The following is a 21,248-nucleotide window of genomic DNA, read 5'->3' on the forward strand; positions in this document are numbered from 1 at the left end:
CTTTTTTTTTATGGCACCACAGCCACTTACAATTAACAATCACACACATTGTGCATTAATAAATAATGTAGCGTTGAAATCCTTAAATACATGGGATCGAATGATATTTTGGAAACATATTTTTCAAATAATTTAATGAAAATATTATTGTCCTTTTGAAATAATTAACGCAACTTTATTGCTAACGAAATGGTTAATGGTTATTGCCTTAAATGAAAATGATTTTCACAACCGTTACATAGATTTTTTGAAGTGTATTTGAGCAATCTAATCAAAGGAGAAATAATCATAATATTATCTATTAATAACTTTATCAATGTATCTATTAACTTACCGGTTATATTATTTGATAACAGATTGTAGTTTCAAAGAGACGTCACGGGCCTTCCCTTGATTTTGAAATAATAATTTAATTTTCTAATATATTTGGTTTACGTCTATTGTTTATGCAACTTTAACCTTTTTGTATCACGTACAAACATTTTAGGAAACATATGATTTCAATAACATCCAAAGCTCCATTCTCGCTACAAATTTTTGCTTCATGCTGTCACAATTTAAGTTTATTAACTAATAGACCCGAAGTAGCAAACTACTTTTTTTGTTACCTTTTTCATAAAAGCCTATTTGACAGTATCAAATAAAGTGTTATTCAAAGTAATCTGTATATAAAATGTCTTTAAACGCATGCAGTAAAACCACTTGTTAATAATAATTAATTTATCAGAAATGCCGTAAATCTTGACGTTTAAGACGTTACAAGCAAAGTATCTACATCACAGGGACCGGTGCGACGCCATCTTGGCTAGCGTTTTGACGAGATGAAATTATGAATGTTTCAATTTGATTTTTTTTAAAGCCCAACGGTTTTTAAATGAAATAAATAAAAGTAACTGTTTTTCAAAATCTAGTATAACTTGAATCTTTGCAAATTTGTAAACAATTTCACCACAGATCCTGAGAATTTTTTACTGCTCAAATAAGGGATTAAATTGCATAGAGAGCTCCGTTCTTTAGAATATTTGATAATTAGTCAATAGATATAATTTTAATTTATTAAGAGAATATATTTAAACCAAATAAAGGTGTCAAAACTTTTCTCATATCTCGATTACCTAGTCATTTGCAGATTACTAGGAGTGCAGCATTAAGTTTTTTCATGATCGACATATCAATGTAATCACAACATGGACATTAATATGAAATTGATAAGATAATTTCTGATGATCTCTCGATATCTTACGATAATCGACTAACAGACCGAGAGCAAAAAATTGATTTGAAACTGAATAAAATTAACGTATAAAAATATTCGTTACGAGTCTGGAGATGCTATAATTACTTGAACAGCGCCCTTAGGCCGCGTGTCGACGAGACGGTTTCTACCCGGCACTTCGTCGGGCCGGTGCCAGTTAATAAAGCTCCATACAAGTCTGTACATGAAACCGGCGCTAGCGACGGTCCTACTTGGAGCCCGACTCGAGTGATTGTTGCTTAGTTTTTTGTTTTTATTTTTTTTGTACATGTACCACGCACAATTTTTTTTGACCCCACAACGTCATATAATTCGATGGAGCCGGCTGCATGCACAAAAAACATGACGCATGCGGCGTTACCTCTAGGGCTTGAAGTGCAAAATTGACATAATTGTATTTATGCGTACAAATAATGTAACTTAATCAATTCAATTGTGATTTCCATTTACCTCCTTCTCTATATCCAAAATATGTATCAAACAAATAAAATTAAAATTTTCTTTTGAAAAAAGCAACCATTCCATCAGTATTTTTTTATGACGTTGTCACGTTCAACTATCGCCAGTAAACCGACTTTACAGACAACCGTTTTTTCATTGAACTCGCCATAATAAACGTTTGTACTTAATAAAAAACGACAGTAGAAACGATAGTAGAAACCGTGCTCGTCGACACATGCCCTTACTCTATAGTAAGGTTTGTATGCAAGTGATGAAGTTCTGTCAATATCCGTAGCGCTGATGAACGTTGGGATCGGGTACAAAAACTGTAGCTAAGTATAGAGTATTGGAAGTGACAGTTATGAAACCCGACTTCATAAAAATCACGTAAAGCGAGAATACTGCAATTTGCAGTATATGGAAAAAATATTCTGTCATTAAAAAACTTTTCCGGTTTTTTTTGACTGACCAAATAATTATGCGATTCCGAACATGCAAATTATGCTGTTGATTATTTGTTTTGACTTTTGTTTCAAATCATATCTTATTGAAAAATAAAGCACTCATCTACTGGAGTGATAAAAATACCAATGTGACGAATATCCATTGATAACAGAATAATTTGAAATTGTATACTATATTTGTGACAATATAGACTATAGACTAATTTTTTTTACTATTGGAATGAATGAAAGGCGATAACTGCCCCACAGATTGTACCTATTAAAAAAATGAGTAATATTTTCATATGCAAAGCTCTTTGAATAATTATGAAACCTACAACTTACTTAAATAAATTCATAGATAAAAATGTTATGGGCACCATAATCAATGATTTTATAATTTTCGAAAAATAAATATAAATGTCTAAATTAAAACTTAATTAAAAATCATTTCCATCTATGACTTTACCTTACAATTAGACCTAAAACATAGTGCATATTACAAAATATTTTTAGCACATTTTTTTTCACAACTCACACCCTAAGTTTTTTTTTTAGAAAAAATACGTCATTTTTTATACATAATTATATCCTTCGATATATACAACAGTCTATTATTATACTTTGGGAATTTGTCAAATTTAAAAACACAATTGACTAAAAATAATGAAACGTCAGATTTGCCGCTCGAACACACGTCACTTGTCAAAAAACAACTGTCAATTTCTGCTAACATTTAAATAAAACATACTATCTTGAGATCGGTCACTCACTTTTTTTTAGTATTTTTCACAGTTTTATCACATTTTTTTTTAAATACTGTTTCCTCTTAGGTTGGTAGTGGATATGTATTATTTCGCCAGAGGTTTGGTTTTATTTTTGATGTGGCAACACCTATAGGCGTCGGCTGTAGACTGTCAAACTGGCATTCAGGTTTTTAATTTTTTACCCTTTTTTTTGTGGCACCTGTAGAAAAATATTTAACTTATTCATTATCATACAATGAAATGGTTTAGGAAATAAGTGTGTAAGTCTAGTATTTTTATATATGACAAACTTAAAAAAATAAGAATTTTATGAACTATATTTTTATACAAATGGGAACACTACAAGATATTGTAATAGAGTCTAGCTAATGAATGAAGATAATTGAATTATTTGAAAACTTTCGGATGGCAACACAGAATGTCATTGAATTTCTTAGGTTAGTATGATGTATTGTCTTGATACTTCATGCAATTACTCATTTTTATTTATATCATATATTTTTTCCGAATAGTTAACAGGTATAATAGCCTAAACTTTATTTTATTTGATACAATATTTCGTTTCTTTCGCAGGATTTGATTATTCCGAATAAAGTTGTGTTTTATAATAAATATAGTTTTAGTTTTCCATGCAATGCTAGTCATTTTAAGTATCAATAGTAAAAGACTAAATACGCATAGTATTTAATTTCATAGAAATACAGTTACTATCAATGTAAAAAATAATGCAATAAAATCAAGTATCAAGTAAGTTTAATCCACAAAATATATCAAACTTTTAGGGATACCATACTAAGTTTTTTTTAATTTGCCGCGCTTTTTCTTTATCTTCTTTCATTAGCCAGACTCTATATACGTATGCTAAGTTTAATACTGTATAATGTGTTGTGTAGAGTGCATAAATAAAATAAAAACTCTTTATAAAACTATAGGTTTTTTACCCTTCCACCTGGAGTCATTATAGGCCTGCATTTTTAGATACGTTGTCCTCCCTACATATTTGCACACACATATTCCCACACTCGAAATACTGAGAAGGATTTAACCGATTAACTGACCCAGGGAAATATAATATAGTGTTAACTCTTATAACGAATTTCAAGGGACTGAGCGTTATTCGTTATAGGGAGAGAGAAATCAATGGGTATTGGGTTATATCGAATAAATTCAACTCATTAAACGTTATAGAGAGTTTTTATTACGATTGACGTTATAAAGAGTGTGTACAGTATTAACAAACCACTGAGGCAGACTATATAATCTAGGTGTATCAAGATGTGAATAATACAGACCTGTGTGTGTCACGCGATAGAGTCAACGGCGTATTGCGGGGTGGCTCCCTCCGGCTGGTATAGGGTTATTGACGCTATGTAGTTATTGGACATCACCTGACAATATATGGTTTATTAAGAACCAGATCGCAGAACAAAAAAACTATGGATCCATGAATGACGTTTTTTTATGAATTTCAATATAATAAATAAATAAACATTGAATGAAATAATTGCACCACAATACTCGATTTTGCCAAAAGATTTCTGTAATTTTTGGTCTAAGGTATTTTCCTTCACCATACGAGCGAGTATTAATAACGTTCATAGAAAATCTAATTGTGTACAGCCGTGATTCGAACACACGACCTCAGGGAGAGGGCCGCAGTCTTACTAGGCCAACACTGGTTATTCAGATATATCTAATGATCATATAGGTGTATCTCAGAAATTATTAATATACAGAACCTATTTAAAAAATAAAATAGGCCTACCTCAAAAAGTATAAATTTAAAGAACTTATTTAGGGGCCTCATAGCCTAGCGGTCTTATTAAGTGGCAGCTAGGTGAGGGGTACGGGGTTCGATTCCCGGTTCGAGGGCAAGTTTTAATTTAATTTAAATTTGTTCTCGGCCTTTGGGAGGGTTGTGTGGTACCCGGGCGAGTGCCTAAAACCGTACATGGAGGACATGGTCGAATTTCTAAGGCAAAAAGCACGAATTATAAAAATCTTATACTTGACGCTGGCTAATGCACAAACCGTGACGGAGCCATAAAAAAAAAGAACTTATTAAAAAATAATTAATTTACACAAATTAATTAAAAAATAAAATAGCCGTACCTCAAAAATGATATCCTGATAACCATAGCAGAAGGTGGAGCCGAACGGGTTAGTTGTGTTCGTTGAGGACGCACGATTGAGAACAACGGGCCGTTCGCACACGCGCAAAGCACGAGACACGCTTTCCCACTTGCTGTACGCCGTTATACAGACGCCGCCGCGGGACTCCACTAGTGCATTGGATTCGGACCTGGAACATTATTATGTGGGATTATTTTTTTATACTGGACTGTCTGGACGACTCATTGGTCTAGTGATTAGTACCCCTGACTACGAATCCATGGGGCCCGGGTTGGATCCCCGGCTGAGACGAACATCGATGTGATGAGCATTGTGTGTTGTGCTTAGGTCTTGGGTGTTTAAATATGTATTTATATGTCTATCTATCTATAATATGTATGTATATCCGTTGCCTAGTACCCATAACACAAGCTTCACCAGCTTAGCATGGGACTAGGTCAATTGGTGTAAATTGTCTTGAAAAAAAAAAAAGCACACTGTTAATGAACATTACCTTAGTTGTAGTATTGTAGAAAATTAGGTCAAAATAATATTTCTTATGAGCCATAATTATTGTATAGGCTAGATTGTAATTCATGTAAAGTCGCACTCTTTTTTTGTGAACTTTATTGTAAAAAAAAGTATAGGGGGGGCGAGCTAAAAGGACAGTCATGGTCGCCCATGGACACTCATTTTAGTGTGTGCGTTGCCGGCTTTTGAGGAGTATACTATTTTTTTAATTGGAGGTCGTATCTCCCAGGGAAAACCCCCACCGGGAATCAATTCTACAGTTCGCTAGTTCGATCATCCGCGTCAGGATGAAACTGTGAATTAACATGGTTGAACTTTTTCTACTTTGGTTGAAGTTATGCGTGGATGAATCAGTACACAGTGTTTATATATACACTAGTTTTAGTTCGCAAGCGTGTATTTTGAAAACCATTTTGGCGATCCCTTTATTGTTACAGCTTAATAATTTTGTTCCTTACTTTATTTCAATTAATTTACATAAAACTATTATAATCGCGCAAAAACCAGTGTTTCCCAACGTGGGGTTCACGCCCCACAGGGTGGCAATTAGATTGTTGAGGGGATTCGAAAATTTATTAAAATTATTTAGAATTTGAGTTTCAGTTTTTCATTATGTTTTCTAGCAATTTTCTAGTCATTTTTCCTAAAACCTATCATCTTCTTAAGTGTACAAGTATATTTTTACTATTGAAATTAAGTATGTTACATAGGCACGGCACAAAAATGGTTGTGAGACACTGACCTAATGTATTAAAAACAGTATAAAAATCGGTAATTTTTGAGTTTATCGTATTCAAACATGAGTACCCAACAGACTTCACTACTATCATCTTAATATAAACATGACTGCATATTGCTAGGTATTCTCATACATACTTGTCAGGATGCACGTGCAGCGTAAACTCGCAGCGATGGTACATATTAAAGTTGTAGTGGCCCGGATAGTTCGTATGCAGCACGAATTTCTTCACCGAGTGCGTACGCGCATCGAACAGCACATCCAGCCCAAGCGTAAAGTAGTTGAAGAAATAGTCCGTGTGCGGCGGGGCCCGACGGCGTGCGGTCGGGCGATGTATACGCATCTTATCATCCGCCTTGTAGTAGAGGCGGGCCGGTGCGGCCAACGCCCGAGAGACCGCCTGACAGCTGTCGCCAAAGCGGATCACGCGTCGGCGGCTGATAGCAGCGCCACCTCTACCGCCCTCCGCTAGCAGATGCAACCGCAACGCCACCGTACTGCTGGCGGAGCGGATGACGTCGCAACGACGTAGATGCAACTGCTGTCGGTAACACGATGGCGGGAGATCCGCTAGCGGTGCGGCCCACCGCCCTCCGCTGTTCGGCTTTGACGCTTGGTGCTGCGATCCGTAGTAGATGGTGGTCCGTGCTACTACCGGCGAACCGCCATTGGGGAATTGAAGCGAGCCCAGGCCGTGAGCGTAGCCCGGCTGGAATATATAGCACTAATGTGAATTGTAAGGCAAAATTAACAGAATATAAGTAATAATCTAATATATAAAATTCTCGTGTCGCGGTGTTTGTAGTTAAACTCCTCCGGAACGGCTTGACCGATTCTCATGAAATTTTGTGTGCATATTGGGTATGTCTGAGAATCGGACAACATCTATTTTCCATCCCCCTAAATTTTAAGGATACCCCTAAAATTTTAATTTTTAATTTTTAGATAAAATTTTAATTTTTAATTATTTATGATACAGCATTAAAAAATACATACAACCCCTATTTTTCACCCCTCTACGATCAACCCCTATTTTTTATTATAAATGATATACCTACATCGCAAAACGACGTTAGCCAGGTCAGCTAGTTTTATATAAGTTTCGACGTTAAATATCAATTAAAACTTAGGAATTGAAATAGAGTTTCGTATTATATTGCTTAGATATAGGGAAAACAATTAGTTTTTTATCCTTATGAATAACACGTTCATGAATATTAAACATTGGTGCGTTAGCAACCTTCTAATTATCTATTATGAGAGTATATTACCTCAAATTTGCTATCAACAGGAAAATAAAAGGTGAGTCCTCTAAAATTGAGCGCGAACAAATGTCGTTGGCTGTCATAGAGGCCGGGATGCGTCGCACCAAAGCAGTGTTCCACTTGCTCGATAGATGGCGTTATTTCAGGTGAATTGAAACACATGCCACTGAAATATTAATACAATCCAATCAATGCACTAACTAAATATTGTAGCTCAGACAATACGTTGGCAACAGTGTTTTATTAGAACTTTTGCTACTAGAATCGAGACATATCAATGATTATAAAACAAAACTTTGGTCATGATAAAAAGTCTACAAACTTCTTCGTGTCGTTTGATACTAAAATTGACAAAAACATCTATATATATATAAAAGAAAGTCGTGTTATTTATAACTCATGAACGGCTGAATCGATTTGGCAATATCAATATCGATATAACAAAACGCAACTGACATACGTAATTTTATCTATGCTTAAGTATGATTGAACAATGATGAATGATTTGACAATTAGAAGATTTGAAGTTAATCGTTTGATGTGTTTATTTCGAGTTTCTATTAGTTTATCGTGCTGAAATTTTCATTAACGACCAAGAATATCGAATCTATCCCGACAAAGCCGTAATGCAATAATTGGGTGGACCGATTTAGTTGTGTGTTAAAGAGAGAATAGTTCAGATTATTTACAATTAGATGTTCTGAAATTTTGCCGGGTCAGCTAGTTTAAAATAAAATCATACAGCTGTAACAATAATAATAAGATAAAACTATCATCACATGCATTTAATTAATGTTTTTAAATGTCATATTGAACTGGAAATCAGTCAAATCGTATATTGGATTGAGTCATACGATATGACCTTAATAAATGAAAGCAATCATATTGCAATTTAAATGCAATACAAATGCATTACAACAAAAAGCATTAGACAAAGTCATGACTAGGTTTTATAAGGCTTGCAAGACAGTAGAAAATAGTTCGCGATAAATCTTGAATCCGAATTTTACCCTTATTTAGGAATGCTTTTATGTTTTTAACTAGCCGTTTCGCGCCCGCTTTGCTGGACGAATTAAAATAAATTTTATGTTTCATAATTTTATTTTTTTTTCATATTTTTATTATTCTTCTTTTTAACTTCCCGCTAAGAAAATTGAAATATTTCGAAAATCGAGTTTTTAACAGATGTTGACGTTTTGCGGTTCTAGGAAGCCTCTTTTGTTTTTATTAGCGGGAAAAATTTTCATAAAAGTAAAACAGAAATAAAAAAATGAAGGAACGTTGGAATTAAAAAAATAAATAGCCATAAACCATCTAGGAAAATTCGCATCGAATGGTGGTAGTTTCATGTCGATACGATCAGTGGTTTAAGCGTGAAAGAGCCTCAAACGAACACCATTTTCTTTTTATATATATAGATATATAGATTATAACTTAATAAAACACTGATTCACCAATTACACAAGAAGCTATCGATCTGTATAATTTTTGGCAATGATATGCCCTGTCTGCCAATTAACCCGAAACAATTGTTTCGCGGGAAATCAGATCTAAATAAGGGAGGATACAAATAAAAAGACATTTTTATGTATCCATCGAAACAAAAAAATATATGTAAGTATTTTTTGTGTATGAAACAATGGAATGTTTTGGCCTAAAGGAAATTCCAATAAATGTCATTGAATCGAATTAAGCATTCTAGTGTATTTTTACGATACTTAGATAAAAACTGTATACATACCTATACCTAAGTTTAATTAATTTCATATTATATATCTCTATGATCTTAAGCCTCTGCGCGACAGGGTCGAATATTAACCGGATCCCGTCTTGGGGCATATTTATCACTAGGTCTACGGAGAGAGGGTTCTGAAAAGTAATAACATATAATGAGCAAGGGTTTTAAAAGTTCTGTAAAGAGTAATGTCTAAAACATATCTTTTTATAGTTAGAGAAGCTATGACACTTTAAGCGAAACTTAACGCTTTTAATATTATTTCGCCAGAATTTAAACAAAGTCAAAATTTGTTCGTTCGTATCTTGTATACATAGAAATAAAGCTATTTGATGAGGTAGATAGGTAGGAAAGTAGGTATTGTAAAGTCGGCCTTTACAATACCTACTTTCCAATTTATTTACTGTCTATCAAACTAAAAATACAGGCTTCAAGCCTGACAAAAAGTCTACAGTAATTTACAATGATTTTGTAAAAATTCCTTCGCTCTAAAATAGCTATTCAATGTTTATTATTACTCTCGTGTGTATATAGATATTCGTGACAAAGCACTGTTCAATCTATTTTAAAACATTAATAAGTATAGAGTTTGTACTTAAATAAAACTATTAATATATTAAAATATTATTATTCTTGTCTATTACCTGATCGCTGTAGAGTACTTGAACACCTCTGATTGTGCCAACTTGACTTTGAATTATAGCAACGGCTTGTGAGAAATGCATTCCTGAAAATAAAAACAAAATCAATACGTCTAGACGTCCCGAAATAAAATCTTAGCTGTAGTACCTGGAGTAGGGAATGATTTATCATAAAGCAAAATTCCCAAATAAACCCTATTGAAATAACCTTTAGGTTGGCTTTTTATCCAATTGTTTTAACTTATAATTTCATTGGCTAACTATAGCTCTATTAAAATGTGTACCTAACTAACAATTGACTTATTAAGTCTGATCCAAATCAAGGAAATACAAAACATTTACGGTCTGGTCTCACATCTCTATATAGTTTCGGGCTCTTTTGTTTTTTTTGGGTACTGTTTGGGGCTAAGGCATGCCGGTTGCATCCCGATATTTTCCTTCATCGCGCGAGTATTAAATGCGCACATACACAACGAGTCCATTGGTGCAGAGCCCGGGTTCGAACCTACGTCATCAGAAATGAGAGTCGCACGCTGAAGCAACTAGGTCCACACTTCATTTAAAGGCCGATTTGCATTATCTTAGTGTTTAGGAGAGTGCTTTAGTACAACTTGAAAGGCAAGTTCTTTAGCGTAGCCTTTACTAAAGCAAGTAGCGTTTACATGTTTCAACTAAAGTACTATCCTAAAGCACTCTCCTAAACACTAAAATAATGTAAATCGGCCTTAACATAGTTTACCATGATTTTGAATCATTTATGGCACACGGGTTGTTCATACAATTTGCTGCCAATGCATTTACTTAATTACTCATAGTACAATGCAAATACCAATTAGATAGAGTATTAAGATAATTGTACGCAAGATCAGAGCATACGACACCTGTGCATTAAAGGACAGCAGCTGCGTTCGAACATATAATTTCCATTAACATTATGTTTATAGAAATCCTAAGCAATGATTGTATTGCGAATATAACATACGACGAACTAGATAAGTTTTTTTTTTAACGGCACACTATCGAAACACATAAAGACACAGCGAACAATACATGTGCATAAATGACACAATAAATAAAGGGAAACATTACAATGATAAAAAATAATAATAATACAATAAAAGCAAACGTTAGTAAACCATATTAAAAAATACATTTTTTTATATATTTCTCCTTTGTAATTATTATCTGTGACGGATAAACAATGGCTGCAGCATCTTACGCCTGAAGATATGGAGATGACACGCATATATAAAATCTAAAACGTTTTTGACATTCCCTTGTCATACTTAGCGCTCGACTAAGCCTGTACTAACTACTAATGTACAAAGAAATAGGACCAGATAAAGTTTTAGAATAACCCAAACAATAACGAGCGAAATATTTTTGCGTCTTATCATTGTACATTGTAGTAGTAGGTAATCCGTCTGTCGAAAATTTTTACCTGGGAATCGAAGTCTTCCAAAGGCGCTAAAAGCGAGAGTTTCCGCAAACTAAAATCCCTCAAATCCAATACTGGTCCTACGCATTCAAGCTAAATAAACCACGAAGCGTAGAGCACACAAAAATTATCGTTTAGTTAATTCATATAGATTCCCTATATGAGATACATACATAATGCATATTACGTATAAAGGAAAATTTTAAAGAAGCTAGCAATAGTGTGTCATTTAACGTTCTTTGTCTGCAGGTATCTATTCAAATGGAGTTGGTGACTTTCATTCGAATTGAATATGACCTACATAATATCGATCGTTCTATTCTTTATGATACTTTGTCTATACATTGTATAATTAACACTCTGTGGCTCAATGGCTCACAGTTCACAGTGGTGTCCTGTTATGTGTTTGATTTCCATCGAAACAAACGCACATCTGTGTTTTTGGGGCTACAGATAGGTATGAAAAATTTAAAAAAAACTAGATAAACATCATGTTAGATTTAAAAAAAAATACAATTTACGACCACAATAAAATATCATACAAACACTAGATATAACACACCATGACGAAGACATTTAATGGGTATAAAATTATCTGCGTGCTCATTTAAAACAAAGGAAACAATTTAAATTAAATAAAAGAAAATAAACATGCACACACTGAGATGCACTAACAACCTCTTTATTTAGATACCGGGTGTTAATGGTTACGTATTGTACATTTCAATCAGTAAGTATATAAAACAATTCAAATAAAATCAAAATCATTTATTCATATAGGTACCTAACACAATGTACAATGAAGAACTGGCAATAAAGTCTCTGCCACTCATTTTAATCGCAAAGTTTTTGTTTTACACAATGTTTGTACGGATCTGCAACCATTACACCGTTTTCGAAATGACATCTTAAGTAATTAATATTTAATTAACAATAATAAAATAAATTAAAAACAAAGATTTGTCCTCTATCAGCATCAGGCATGGTGAAATAGGAGCACGCACTTACATTCTCGTGGGAACAACACTCAATTCAATTAGTGTTCCTAAAATAATCAGTACTAATTAGTCCGTATTAAAACAACCGATTCCTACTTGACAGTACTATTGTATCCACAATACTGTCAAGTAGGAAAATCGAACCTTACACAATTATATATATAAACTAGTGGACCCGACAGACGTTGTCCTGCATGATATTTCAAGCAGTTAGTAAAGCAAAGTATGAAAGTACCGACTGCAGCGCCATCTGGCGGGCTGATTTGTGAATCTAAACCATTCCCAGATCCCCTTGAACACACACAAAAAATTTCATCAAAATCGGTCCAGTCGTTTTAGAGAAGTTCAGTGACATACACACTCACAGAAGAATTATATATATAAAGATGTTATGTTGGTTTGTGTACGCTTCAAAAACTCAAAAAGTTCTGCATCGATCGATCTGAAATTTTAGCAAGATATCTAATTTTAGTGTTAAATTTTGCTGTCATGTTTTGTCTTGTCTTACTTTGTATTGTATTTTTTATTAGTGAAACTTTTTTTGAGGATATGTCCAATGTGTCTATTTATTTTATGTTTTACATTTATTTTATTTTCTGTATAGTGATGTATCTGTCTAGTTTCCAATAAATAAATAAATAAAAAAAATAAAATAAATTCGCATCAAAGATTGTTATCTTTTTTTTTTCATTTCTTTTTCCACGAGTATTGCAAAATTAAACTTATATGAAATGTATTCTTTGTTTTGTTTCTCATTTCTCAACCATTCAATCACAATGTGCCACAGCGAAGCGTGGCAGGGTACAGCTAGTAATTATATATAATTCTTTAAAATTAGGAACAAATGTATCAATAATTCAACTTTGGCCAAAGTGAATTACTAATACCGGCTTAAATCACGACAAAACTATATTTAGTTCAGTAATATGACTGTTTCACGCCCCTTCACCATTACGGGACTAAACACAAACAGTCCGCGACCTCATCATAAGCATGTCTGTGAGATTTTTGGATACGAGCGGCCAATTTTTGTGATTACTTCTAAAATCTGTGGTACCCTTTTTAATTAAACTTTACTTTATTATATGGAAGTATCTATAGGAATGTATGTAGGTGCCAAATAGCTTGGAGAAGATGAAAAAAACTATTCAGTTCATATACTGAACAGTGTTGGCCTTGTGGCTTCAACTTGCGACACTCATCCCTGAGGACGAAGGTTCGATCCCCGGCTATGCACCAATGAACTTTTGAAATCGGCATGCCTTAAGCACAGAAGGCTGACAACTATTACCTATCAGAACGAACAAGATCATGATCAGATACAGAAATCTATACCTAAAAGTTAATAAACAATAATATGTAACGGACGTGACGTCGCCAGTCACATCCTGCCAAGCCAAGCCAAAGCCAAGCTAAAGCCAAGCTAAAGCCAAGCCAAAGCCAAGCCAAAGCCAAGCTAAAGCCAAGCTAAAGCCAAGCCAAAGCCAAGCCAAAGCCAAGCTAAAGCCAAGCTAAAGCCAAGCCAAAGCCAAGCTAAAGCCAAGCTAAAGCCAAGCCAAAGCCAAGCCAAAGCCAAGCTAAAGCCAAGCTAAAGCCAAGCCAAAGCCAAGCTAAAGCCAAGCTAAAGCCAAGCTAAAGCCAAGCTAAAGCCAAGCCAAAGCCAAGCTAAAGCCAAGCCAAAGCCAAGCCAAAGCCAAGCCAAAGCCAAGCTAAAGCCAAGCCAAAGCCAAGCCAAAGCCAAGCCAAAGCCAAGCCAAAGCCAAGCCAAAGCCAAGCTAAAGCCAAGCTAAAGCCAAGCTAAAGCCAAGCTAAAGCCAAGCTAAAGCCAAGCTAAAGCCAAGCTAAAGCCAAGCTAAAGCCAAGCTAAAGCCAAGCTAAAGCCAAGCTAAAGCCAAGCCAAAGCCAAGCCAAAGCCAAGCCAAAGCCAAGCTAAAGCCAAGCCAAAGCCAAGCCAAAGCCAAGCCAAAGCCAAGCTAAAGCCAAAGCCATAGCCAAAGCCATAGCCAATGCCATAGCCAATGCCATAGCCAATGCCAAAGTCAAAGCCAAGCCATGCCATGTTGACCAACCCTTCAGCCAACCGCCATGCCTGCCAACCGCAAATGCCAGCCACTTGGAGGGGATGAGTCTATATAAGCCAAAGCCAGCCATATTAAAACTACTTTTTGGAAGACGTAAAATAAAGAATAAGTGTGCTGTCACTCTGCCATTTTATTTTCACTGTCAATAATTATATTAATTAAAATACTATTATCAATAAAATAATAGGGCAATTATACTCAGAAGTGGGATAAAACGACCTCGACCACAAGTTTTTTCGACCTTCTGACGAATCAATGTCGGAGGAAGATCCTTCACCGCCGGCACTGAAGCTGCTCAAGAATCTGCTAATAAAAAGAAGTAATAAAGGCTCTACGCGATCTTCAAGATGACTGTGTTGATGAAGCTCCAAATAAGTCACAAGTACATCGTGCTGCATTTTTGACTCCGGAATTCGACCTTGACATTGAGGAATATACGATAAACTACGAGGTCAAGCGAAGAAGAGGTACAAGCGCCTGTAGGACTACGATTATACGTGGGAGCAATGGAAAAAGCATCTCTAGCATCAAGATGGCCGACGTTAATCTTTTCATCTGACCGATGTCCTATCCATAGCGAAGAGATAGATAGATAACCTATCAACAGCGAAGTCAACAAAGACAAACTTCCATCTGGCTCTTCTTTCCATCAAGTGCGCGTTCTGGAGAATAAGGTCGGCAACGATGTGGTAACGCCACCTCGACACTACGAGTTTGGTGGTCTACTCTTATCCCTCTACCCTGCTCCGTGGCGAAGATGGTTACATCAAAGTCGTCAACACCGGGTGCGAGGTTATCGTGTGGTCGCCGGAAGAGGTCCTAACAAGGGCTGAAAGCTGCCAGGAATCTCCGTTACAGCCGTATAGTCACTAGTCAGGTAATTTCCTTTGCTGCTTGCCATACTTTTGCCAATTATAATGCCAATAATATAGGTGAACCCGTAACTACTGATTTATGACTGACGCGTGTAAATTGGGAATAGCCGGTATATTTCTATAAAAGCAGACTGACGGTACGTTGCGCCCCGTTATATATTTTACTAGAGCATGTATCATAGTTATGAGTTTGAGACTCTGGCAGTCGGTGGAATCTTTGCGTCGTTTTCGCGTATACATTGTCGGGAAAAAGGTTAAGATTGTGCAGCAGTCCGCGCTACGCTTACTAAACGCGACATTATACCACATATCGCGAAGGTGGTGGCTTTATAAACAAGATTACGATATAAGTGTCGAGTATAGGCCGGGAGAACATATGAAACATGTAGATGCGCTTAGTAGACATCCGGTTGAAGCTATGAACATGAATCGTCTAGAAGTGGCGGATTAGTTTTATACGGTGCAATTTCAGGACGATAGTTGAGCGCAATCGTTAGTCAATTAAAAGATAATACCGGCGGATATAAAATAATTTCGAAATTATTGATGATAGGCTCTATCGTAAAACCTTGAACGACAATAGGTTAAACTATTCGAGTACTACAAAGGATATTTCGTTTATTTTCCTTCTCTGATCACATAGTCACCGATCACGGAAAGGCGTTCACGAGTAACTTTAAGAAGTTTTCGAACGATAAACAATTAAGACATACTCTCGCTTGTCCGCGTTCTATCGGTCAAGTAGAACGTACAAATAAGACAATATTGGATGCATTACGAGCCACAGACCCCAGTGAAGCCTCTAGCAATTGGGCTAACTCTTTCCCCGACATAATTTGGGGAATTAACAACACAATTGATAACACCACCATTTACAAACCTTACGATTTGATGTTTGCTCGGGCCGGTAGATCAGTATGTGATGTTGCGGTTCCCGGTCGTGTTTCTGAACCAGTAGAGTCGCGTCGAAAGAAAGCATCTGATAGGATACTAAAAGCGAGTACTACAATGAAACGTTACTTGACAAAAAAACGAGAATCTGCTCACATCTATAAGCAGGGTGATTTCTAGGATAGGGTCCTATGGCGACAAACACCGACTTGTAGCGCATCCAAAGTTAACACTAAACTTGACGACATGTATTCCGGTCCTTATGTCGTAACTAAGGTAGTGGGCAATGATATATACCAAATGAGAAGTACAAGGGTTTACGTGGATATAAGAGTTTTACTGGATTACTATCTGCCGATTCGTTAAGACCCTATAAAAGCATTAATACTGTATCTGATAGTGCCAGCAGTTCAGATGAGCAACTTGAAACCGAAGATCTGATTGATTTATTAGAGAGCTAATTGTAGTTGTTGTTCCCACGGGAACAACTGTTTCAGGATGGCCGAGTGTAACGGACGTGACGTCGCCAGTCACATCCTGCCAAGCCAAGCCAAAGCCAAGCCAAAGCCAAGCCAAAGCCAAGCTAAAGCCAAGCTAAAGCCAAGCTAAAGCCAAGCTAAAGCCAAGCTAAAGCCAAGCTAAAGCCAAGCTAAAGCCAAGCTAAAGCCAAGCTAAAGCCAAGCTAAAGCCAAGCCAAAGCCAAGCCAAAGCCAAGCCAAAGCCAAGCTAAAGCCAAGCCAAAGCCAAGCCAAAGCCAAGCCAAAGCCAAGCTAAAGCCAAAGCCATAGCCAAAGCCATAGCCAATGCCATAGCCAATGCCATAGCCAATGCCAAAGTCAAAGCCAAGCCATGCCATGTTGACCAACCCTTCAGCCAACCGCCATGCCTGCCAACCGCAAATGCCAGCCACTTGGAGGGGATGAGTCTATATAAGCCAAAGCCAGCCATATTAAAACTACTTTTTGGAAGACGTAAAATAAAGAATAAGTGTGCTGTCACTCTGCCATTTTATTTTCACTGTCAATAATTATATTAATTAAAATACTATTATCAATAAAATAATAGGGCAATTATAAATACTTAAATATTTTCCACATACATTCTTCACAGACAAACATAAATAATACAGTACAATAACAATATAAAACCTACAGAAGTTGATACAATGATTACCTACTATTTATACACACTTATTTGCCTTGTAATTGTCCGATAAGGCGTAAAAAGTGCGTTGACATTACTAATCGCGTTATATCATCAATAATAATTGCTGTAACATTTAAGAGTTGCAATCTTTTGTGAATTTTAATATTGAAATACAAGTATATTTTACACCGCTTTTTACAAAACAATAATTTTCGAATAATGAAAGTAAGAAAGTATACCTTTTTGAAGCCGATTATCAAATAATGTAATTTGAATTACATATGTTGTTTTTAGACAATAAAGAACACTGATTATTATTAAGGTCTCCTCAGTCTTAACATATTTCAAACTCGGATTTTACTCTATTATCATTTAATAATTAAATTTAATAATATGAATTAAACACACAATATTGTGATGTTGTTTGGGCATTTTGTAAAATAACCAGATTTTACAAACAATATATTATTATTGTTCCATGAATAACAATGTAATTTGTATACAAATGCTTTTAAATGTCAAATTAACATATGTACACAGATTTTTGTTTCTTTCTTTTTTTCAATGATAAACTAATAATCTACTGATAGTTTGCAGTCAAATTTTCTTATTTAACTCAAATAAAAGTGAAGTACCTCACATAGCTTTTACGGGGAAAATGATAAGCTTTTTAAAGGCAAGGTGCCTTTATAATGTGGGAGAGGTTTTTGATATCTTAGCATAGATTATCATAACATTTGCATACCTATTTTGATGAAATGATATTATTTGATTGAGAGAAAATGCCTAAAGGCTTATTCATAAACATGCAGGCACTGTGCATTATTCCCTATATTTTTTTACATCCTAACTATGAACGTAAAGTTAAGTTGAACTTGAAAAAAGTTAGATTTTGTTGTTCAAATAAAATGGAATTATCTTGTACTTATTTGTCAGAAAATAATTAAGATCTTAAACTTCATTAAGGTACAGTCATTTTTAATTAAACATACTCATGGTTACTTATATATATACTTTAACACCATATATTTATAAAATAATTTCATATTAAAGATAAAGAACTTGCAAAATCATCTAATATATATATGAGATAATTGCATTATAAAAACAATTTGAAAAAGTATAAAAATAATTATGGAAGTGCATAATATTCACTGAAAAATGCCACAACTAACAATAAAATATTTAAATTTAGAGTTGTTTACTAACTATTTCAAGGACACTTCTGTGGTGATATGAAAAATAATTTGATATGCTGATAAAATGTAGGTGATAATTGTTTGTTTTTCTGTTAGAAATCATTATATATATTAATATATTTGTGTCTTGGAACTGAATAAAAAATAATTATTATATCTGGGATACAGTTTTACTCGAGTAAACTTACTTAACTTAAAAAGTAAGGTATGGGTGGAGAATTTGTATAAAAAGAAATTGGCATTTATACATAAGTAGACATTTATTTTAATATGAAATAAAAAGCAAATGTTTCAACCTAGAGTAAGGTAATTCGAGAGTACCTATCAAATAAGGCTTTGTGAAACTATTATGCCATTCTGTAAGAGTGGTAACACTCTCATAAAATACGGTATATATAAACACTTTCATATTTAAAAAAAAATTTAATTAGGTAACATTTAAGATTAAATACGGTGTATCATGAGCCCCTAATATGATTTGTTATAATATAGAAATTATGACAATTGCTTGTTTAAAATCATTTGAAAATGGTAATTATTAATCATCAAAACAACTGACCGTTTTCATGGTCAAGTGTAAAAAAAAATAAACATTCGAAGTACGAACAAAGACGCGCCCGACCTATTAAAAAATCAATGTTGCTTTATCGAGAAATGTAATGCATTCGAAATAACATTCAAACCTTTCGTATATAAACAAAGTATTGCGTAAGACGTATCCCTTGGAAATACAACGCAAATTCTTGACGTAAATTAAAAACATATGAATAGCTTACCTAGGACAAATTCCCAGGCCTCACAACCCAAGGAACGTTCTGGAACGATTTCTAGATCCAACATTTTGCACTATACACACTATACACTTAAAATTAATTAACTTTCACTGAAAAAAGTTATTTTTTCGCATTAAAAAGCAATATTACGCTGCCTTTCTTTGTTTGCCAACTTTAGTCTTCAACCATTTTGTATTTGTCAGGGGAACTGTCATTACAAACAGCTGATTGTATTGTGCCAGAGCAGTATTGCAATGTTATTTATTACATGTTATGCATTTTTAATGCAAATTGTTTAAAAGTATATTCCACGAGTTATATAAGTAATATAGCAAGTAGTTTTAGGTTTAGACCATTATTCCAATTTAGTTTGAAATAAAAGTTTCATTTTTACTTTAAATGTAAATAACTTTTAGTTAATTAATTTACATAGATACTCAAATCAAAATTCTCGAACTTAAATGTGTAATTATTAGTATAACCAAAACATGGTAAAATTATGCTTTAAAAGCTAATCAACGTTTTAGCTATTGCTAACAAGTGTTTTTATATAGTTCAGACTTCATTTTTTTCATGTTGATTCATAATACTTAAAACATATCTTACTCGTTATTAAAATAATTATTTTAGTAATCGTCAAAACGTTTTTTTTATATATATAAATAATTTAAATTTTAAACACCGGCCCTGGCTAGAGTTTGTGACGCATGCGTACCAATTACGACTAAAATTAATATTGCAGCACTGTTTTATATCTATCTCCTTCGGCCACACTTAAAAGTAGATATGTACAGCTCTTTCAAACCACAGTTTATGTTTTTTCTTGTTTTGTCACATGTATACATATATCTTGCCTCTCTTTTCCACATAAATGTTATTGACAAATGAGTCAGGCTAGAACAAAACGTTAGCACTTTTATAATGTTGGCAATGCACTAGCGATAACGGAGTACAAATTACGAAAGTATTTTATTCAAAAGATTGAAGATTAATCATTAAGCATCTAGGCATTTTCTAGTAAAAAGAAAAGCATTTTGTTGGATCGTGTTTTAGTTTGAATTTAAATATAATGAAAATGATTTATACATTCCGCAAAGAAGAACAAAGAAATCATTTTCCACTCTCCTACAAATTATTCCCGCCATTTGGCAATGAGTAACCTTGAAACCGTCACCACCTACACAATTTTCAACGCAATATTATTGTGTAATATGTTAGTGATTTCGCCTAATAATAACGTTATAACGTAATACTACGCATCATTTACGTGTTTTTGTAAACAATGTTGTTTTTAAAAATATATTTACGCAGACGCAGTGAGCCGATATTCGCGCGTTTTTTGAAAGTAAAACAATTGCTTCGCTCAAGGCTTTCCACTGATCTTTTGCTATTGTTTCTTATTTTAATTAAATATAACAGTTCTAATCATCATACTATATCTACTGTATAACCATTATTAATTTATAGTTTGACTCTGAAAAAAAAATTCTGTACCAAGTTTATTCAATAAACGCAATTTTTTAAGACCAAGTTTTTGAGACTGCTCTATTGACTATTTCATTCATTTTATTTATCCCCGCATGTCTTTATACTCACCTGTCTACTGTAAGCAAAAGTGAAATAACAATATAAAGGCTACTATATAATAAATGGAAAATTTAATTTATGAAAATGTACTTCAGACATGATATAATTTCACATTATAAAATCTTAGTGGACTAGTAGTAGTAGACTATTGAATTTACTGACATTATTTACCAATTATTTATATATTTACTAAGGTTGCAGAATTCTTGCAATTCAGTCCAGAGATATTAGCATTATAGCCTAACCAAACGCAATGTTTTCGTTCATATTGAATTTGGTACACGTTGCCGCAACACAAATACGAAACCTCTTCGCTGCTCCAAACACCAAC

The 21,248-nt window shown here is 34.4% G+C and overlaps 1 protein-coding gene across 1 annotated transcript; it reads right to left on the reverse strand.

Moving 5' to 3' along the window:
- Window positions 1-2,259: 2,259 nt before the first annotated feature.
- Window positions 2,260-19,562, reverse strand: LOC125050489 (PHAF1 protein CG7083). Its single transcript, XM_047650378.1, has 8 exons — window positions 19,334-19,562; window positions 9,933-10,015; window positions 9,295-9,422; window positions 7,560-7,719; window positions 6,426-6,997; window positions 5,019-5,208; window positions 4,199-4,294; window positions 2,260-3,105 (listed from the first exon to the last, which is right to left on the reverse strand). Exons 1-7 carry the CDS (start codon window positions 19,395-19,397, stop codon window positions 4,208-4,210), a joined length of 1,284 nt encoding a protein of 427 aa, XP_047506334.1. The 5' UTR covers window positions 19,398-19,562; the 3' UTR covers window positions 2,260-3,105; window positions 4,199-4,207.
- Between the last annotated feature and the right edge of the window lie 1,686 nt (window positions 19,563-21,248).

Source organism: Pieris napi, chromosome 6 (assembly GCF_905475465.1).
Source record: "Pieris napi chromosome 6, ilPieNapi1.2, whole genome shotgun sequence".
Taxonomy (NCBI): domain Eukaryota; kingdom Metazoa; phylum Arthropoda; class Insecta; order Lepidoptera; family Pieridae; genus Pieris; species Pieris napi.

What these genes read in the sequence shown, in the direction of transcription:
- LOC125050489 (XM_047650378.1), bottom strand. Translation starts at nt 19,397, where the DNA reads ATGTTGGATCTAGAAATCGTTCCAGAACGTTCCTTGGGTTGTGAGGCC. An exon ending in AAGTACTCTACAGCGATCAG is followed by an intron (nt 9,423 to 9,932) that starts GTAATAGACAAG and finishes ATTACTTTTCAG; the next exon opens with AACCCTCTCTCCGTAGACCT. An exon ending in TTAATTAAACTTAGGTATAG is followed by an intron (nt 7,720 to 9,294) that starts GTATGTATACAG and finishes TTAATATTTCAG; the next exon opens with TGGCATGTGTTTCAATTCAC.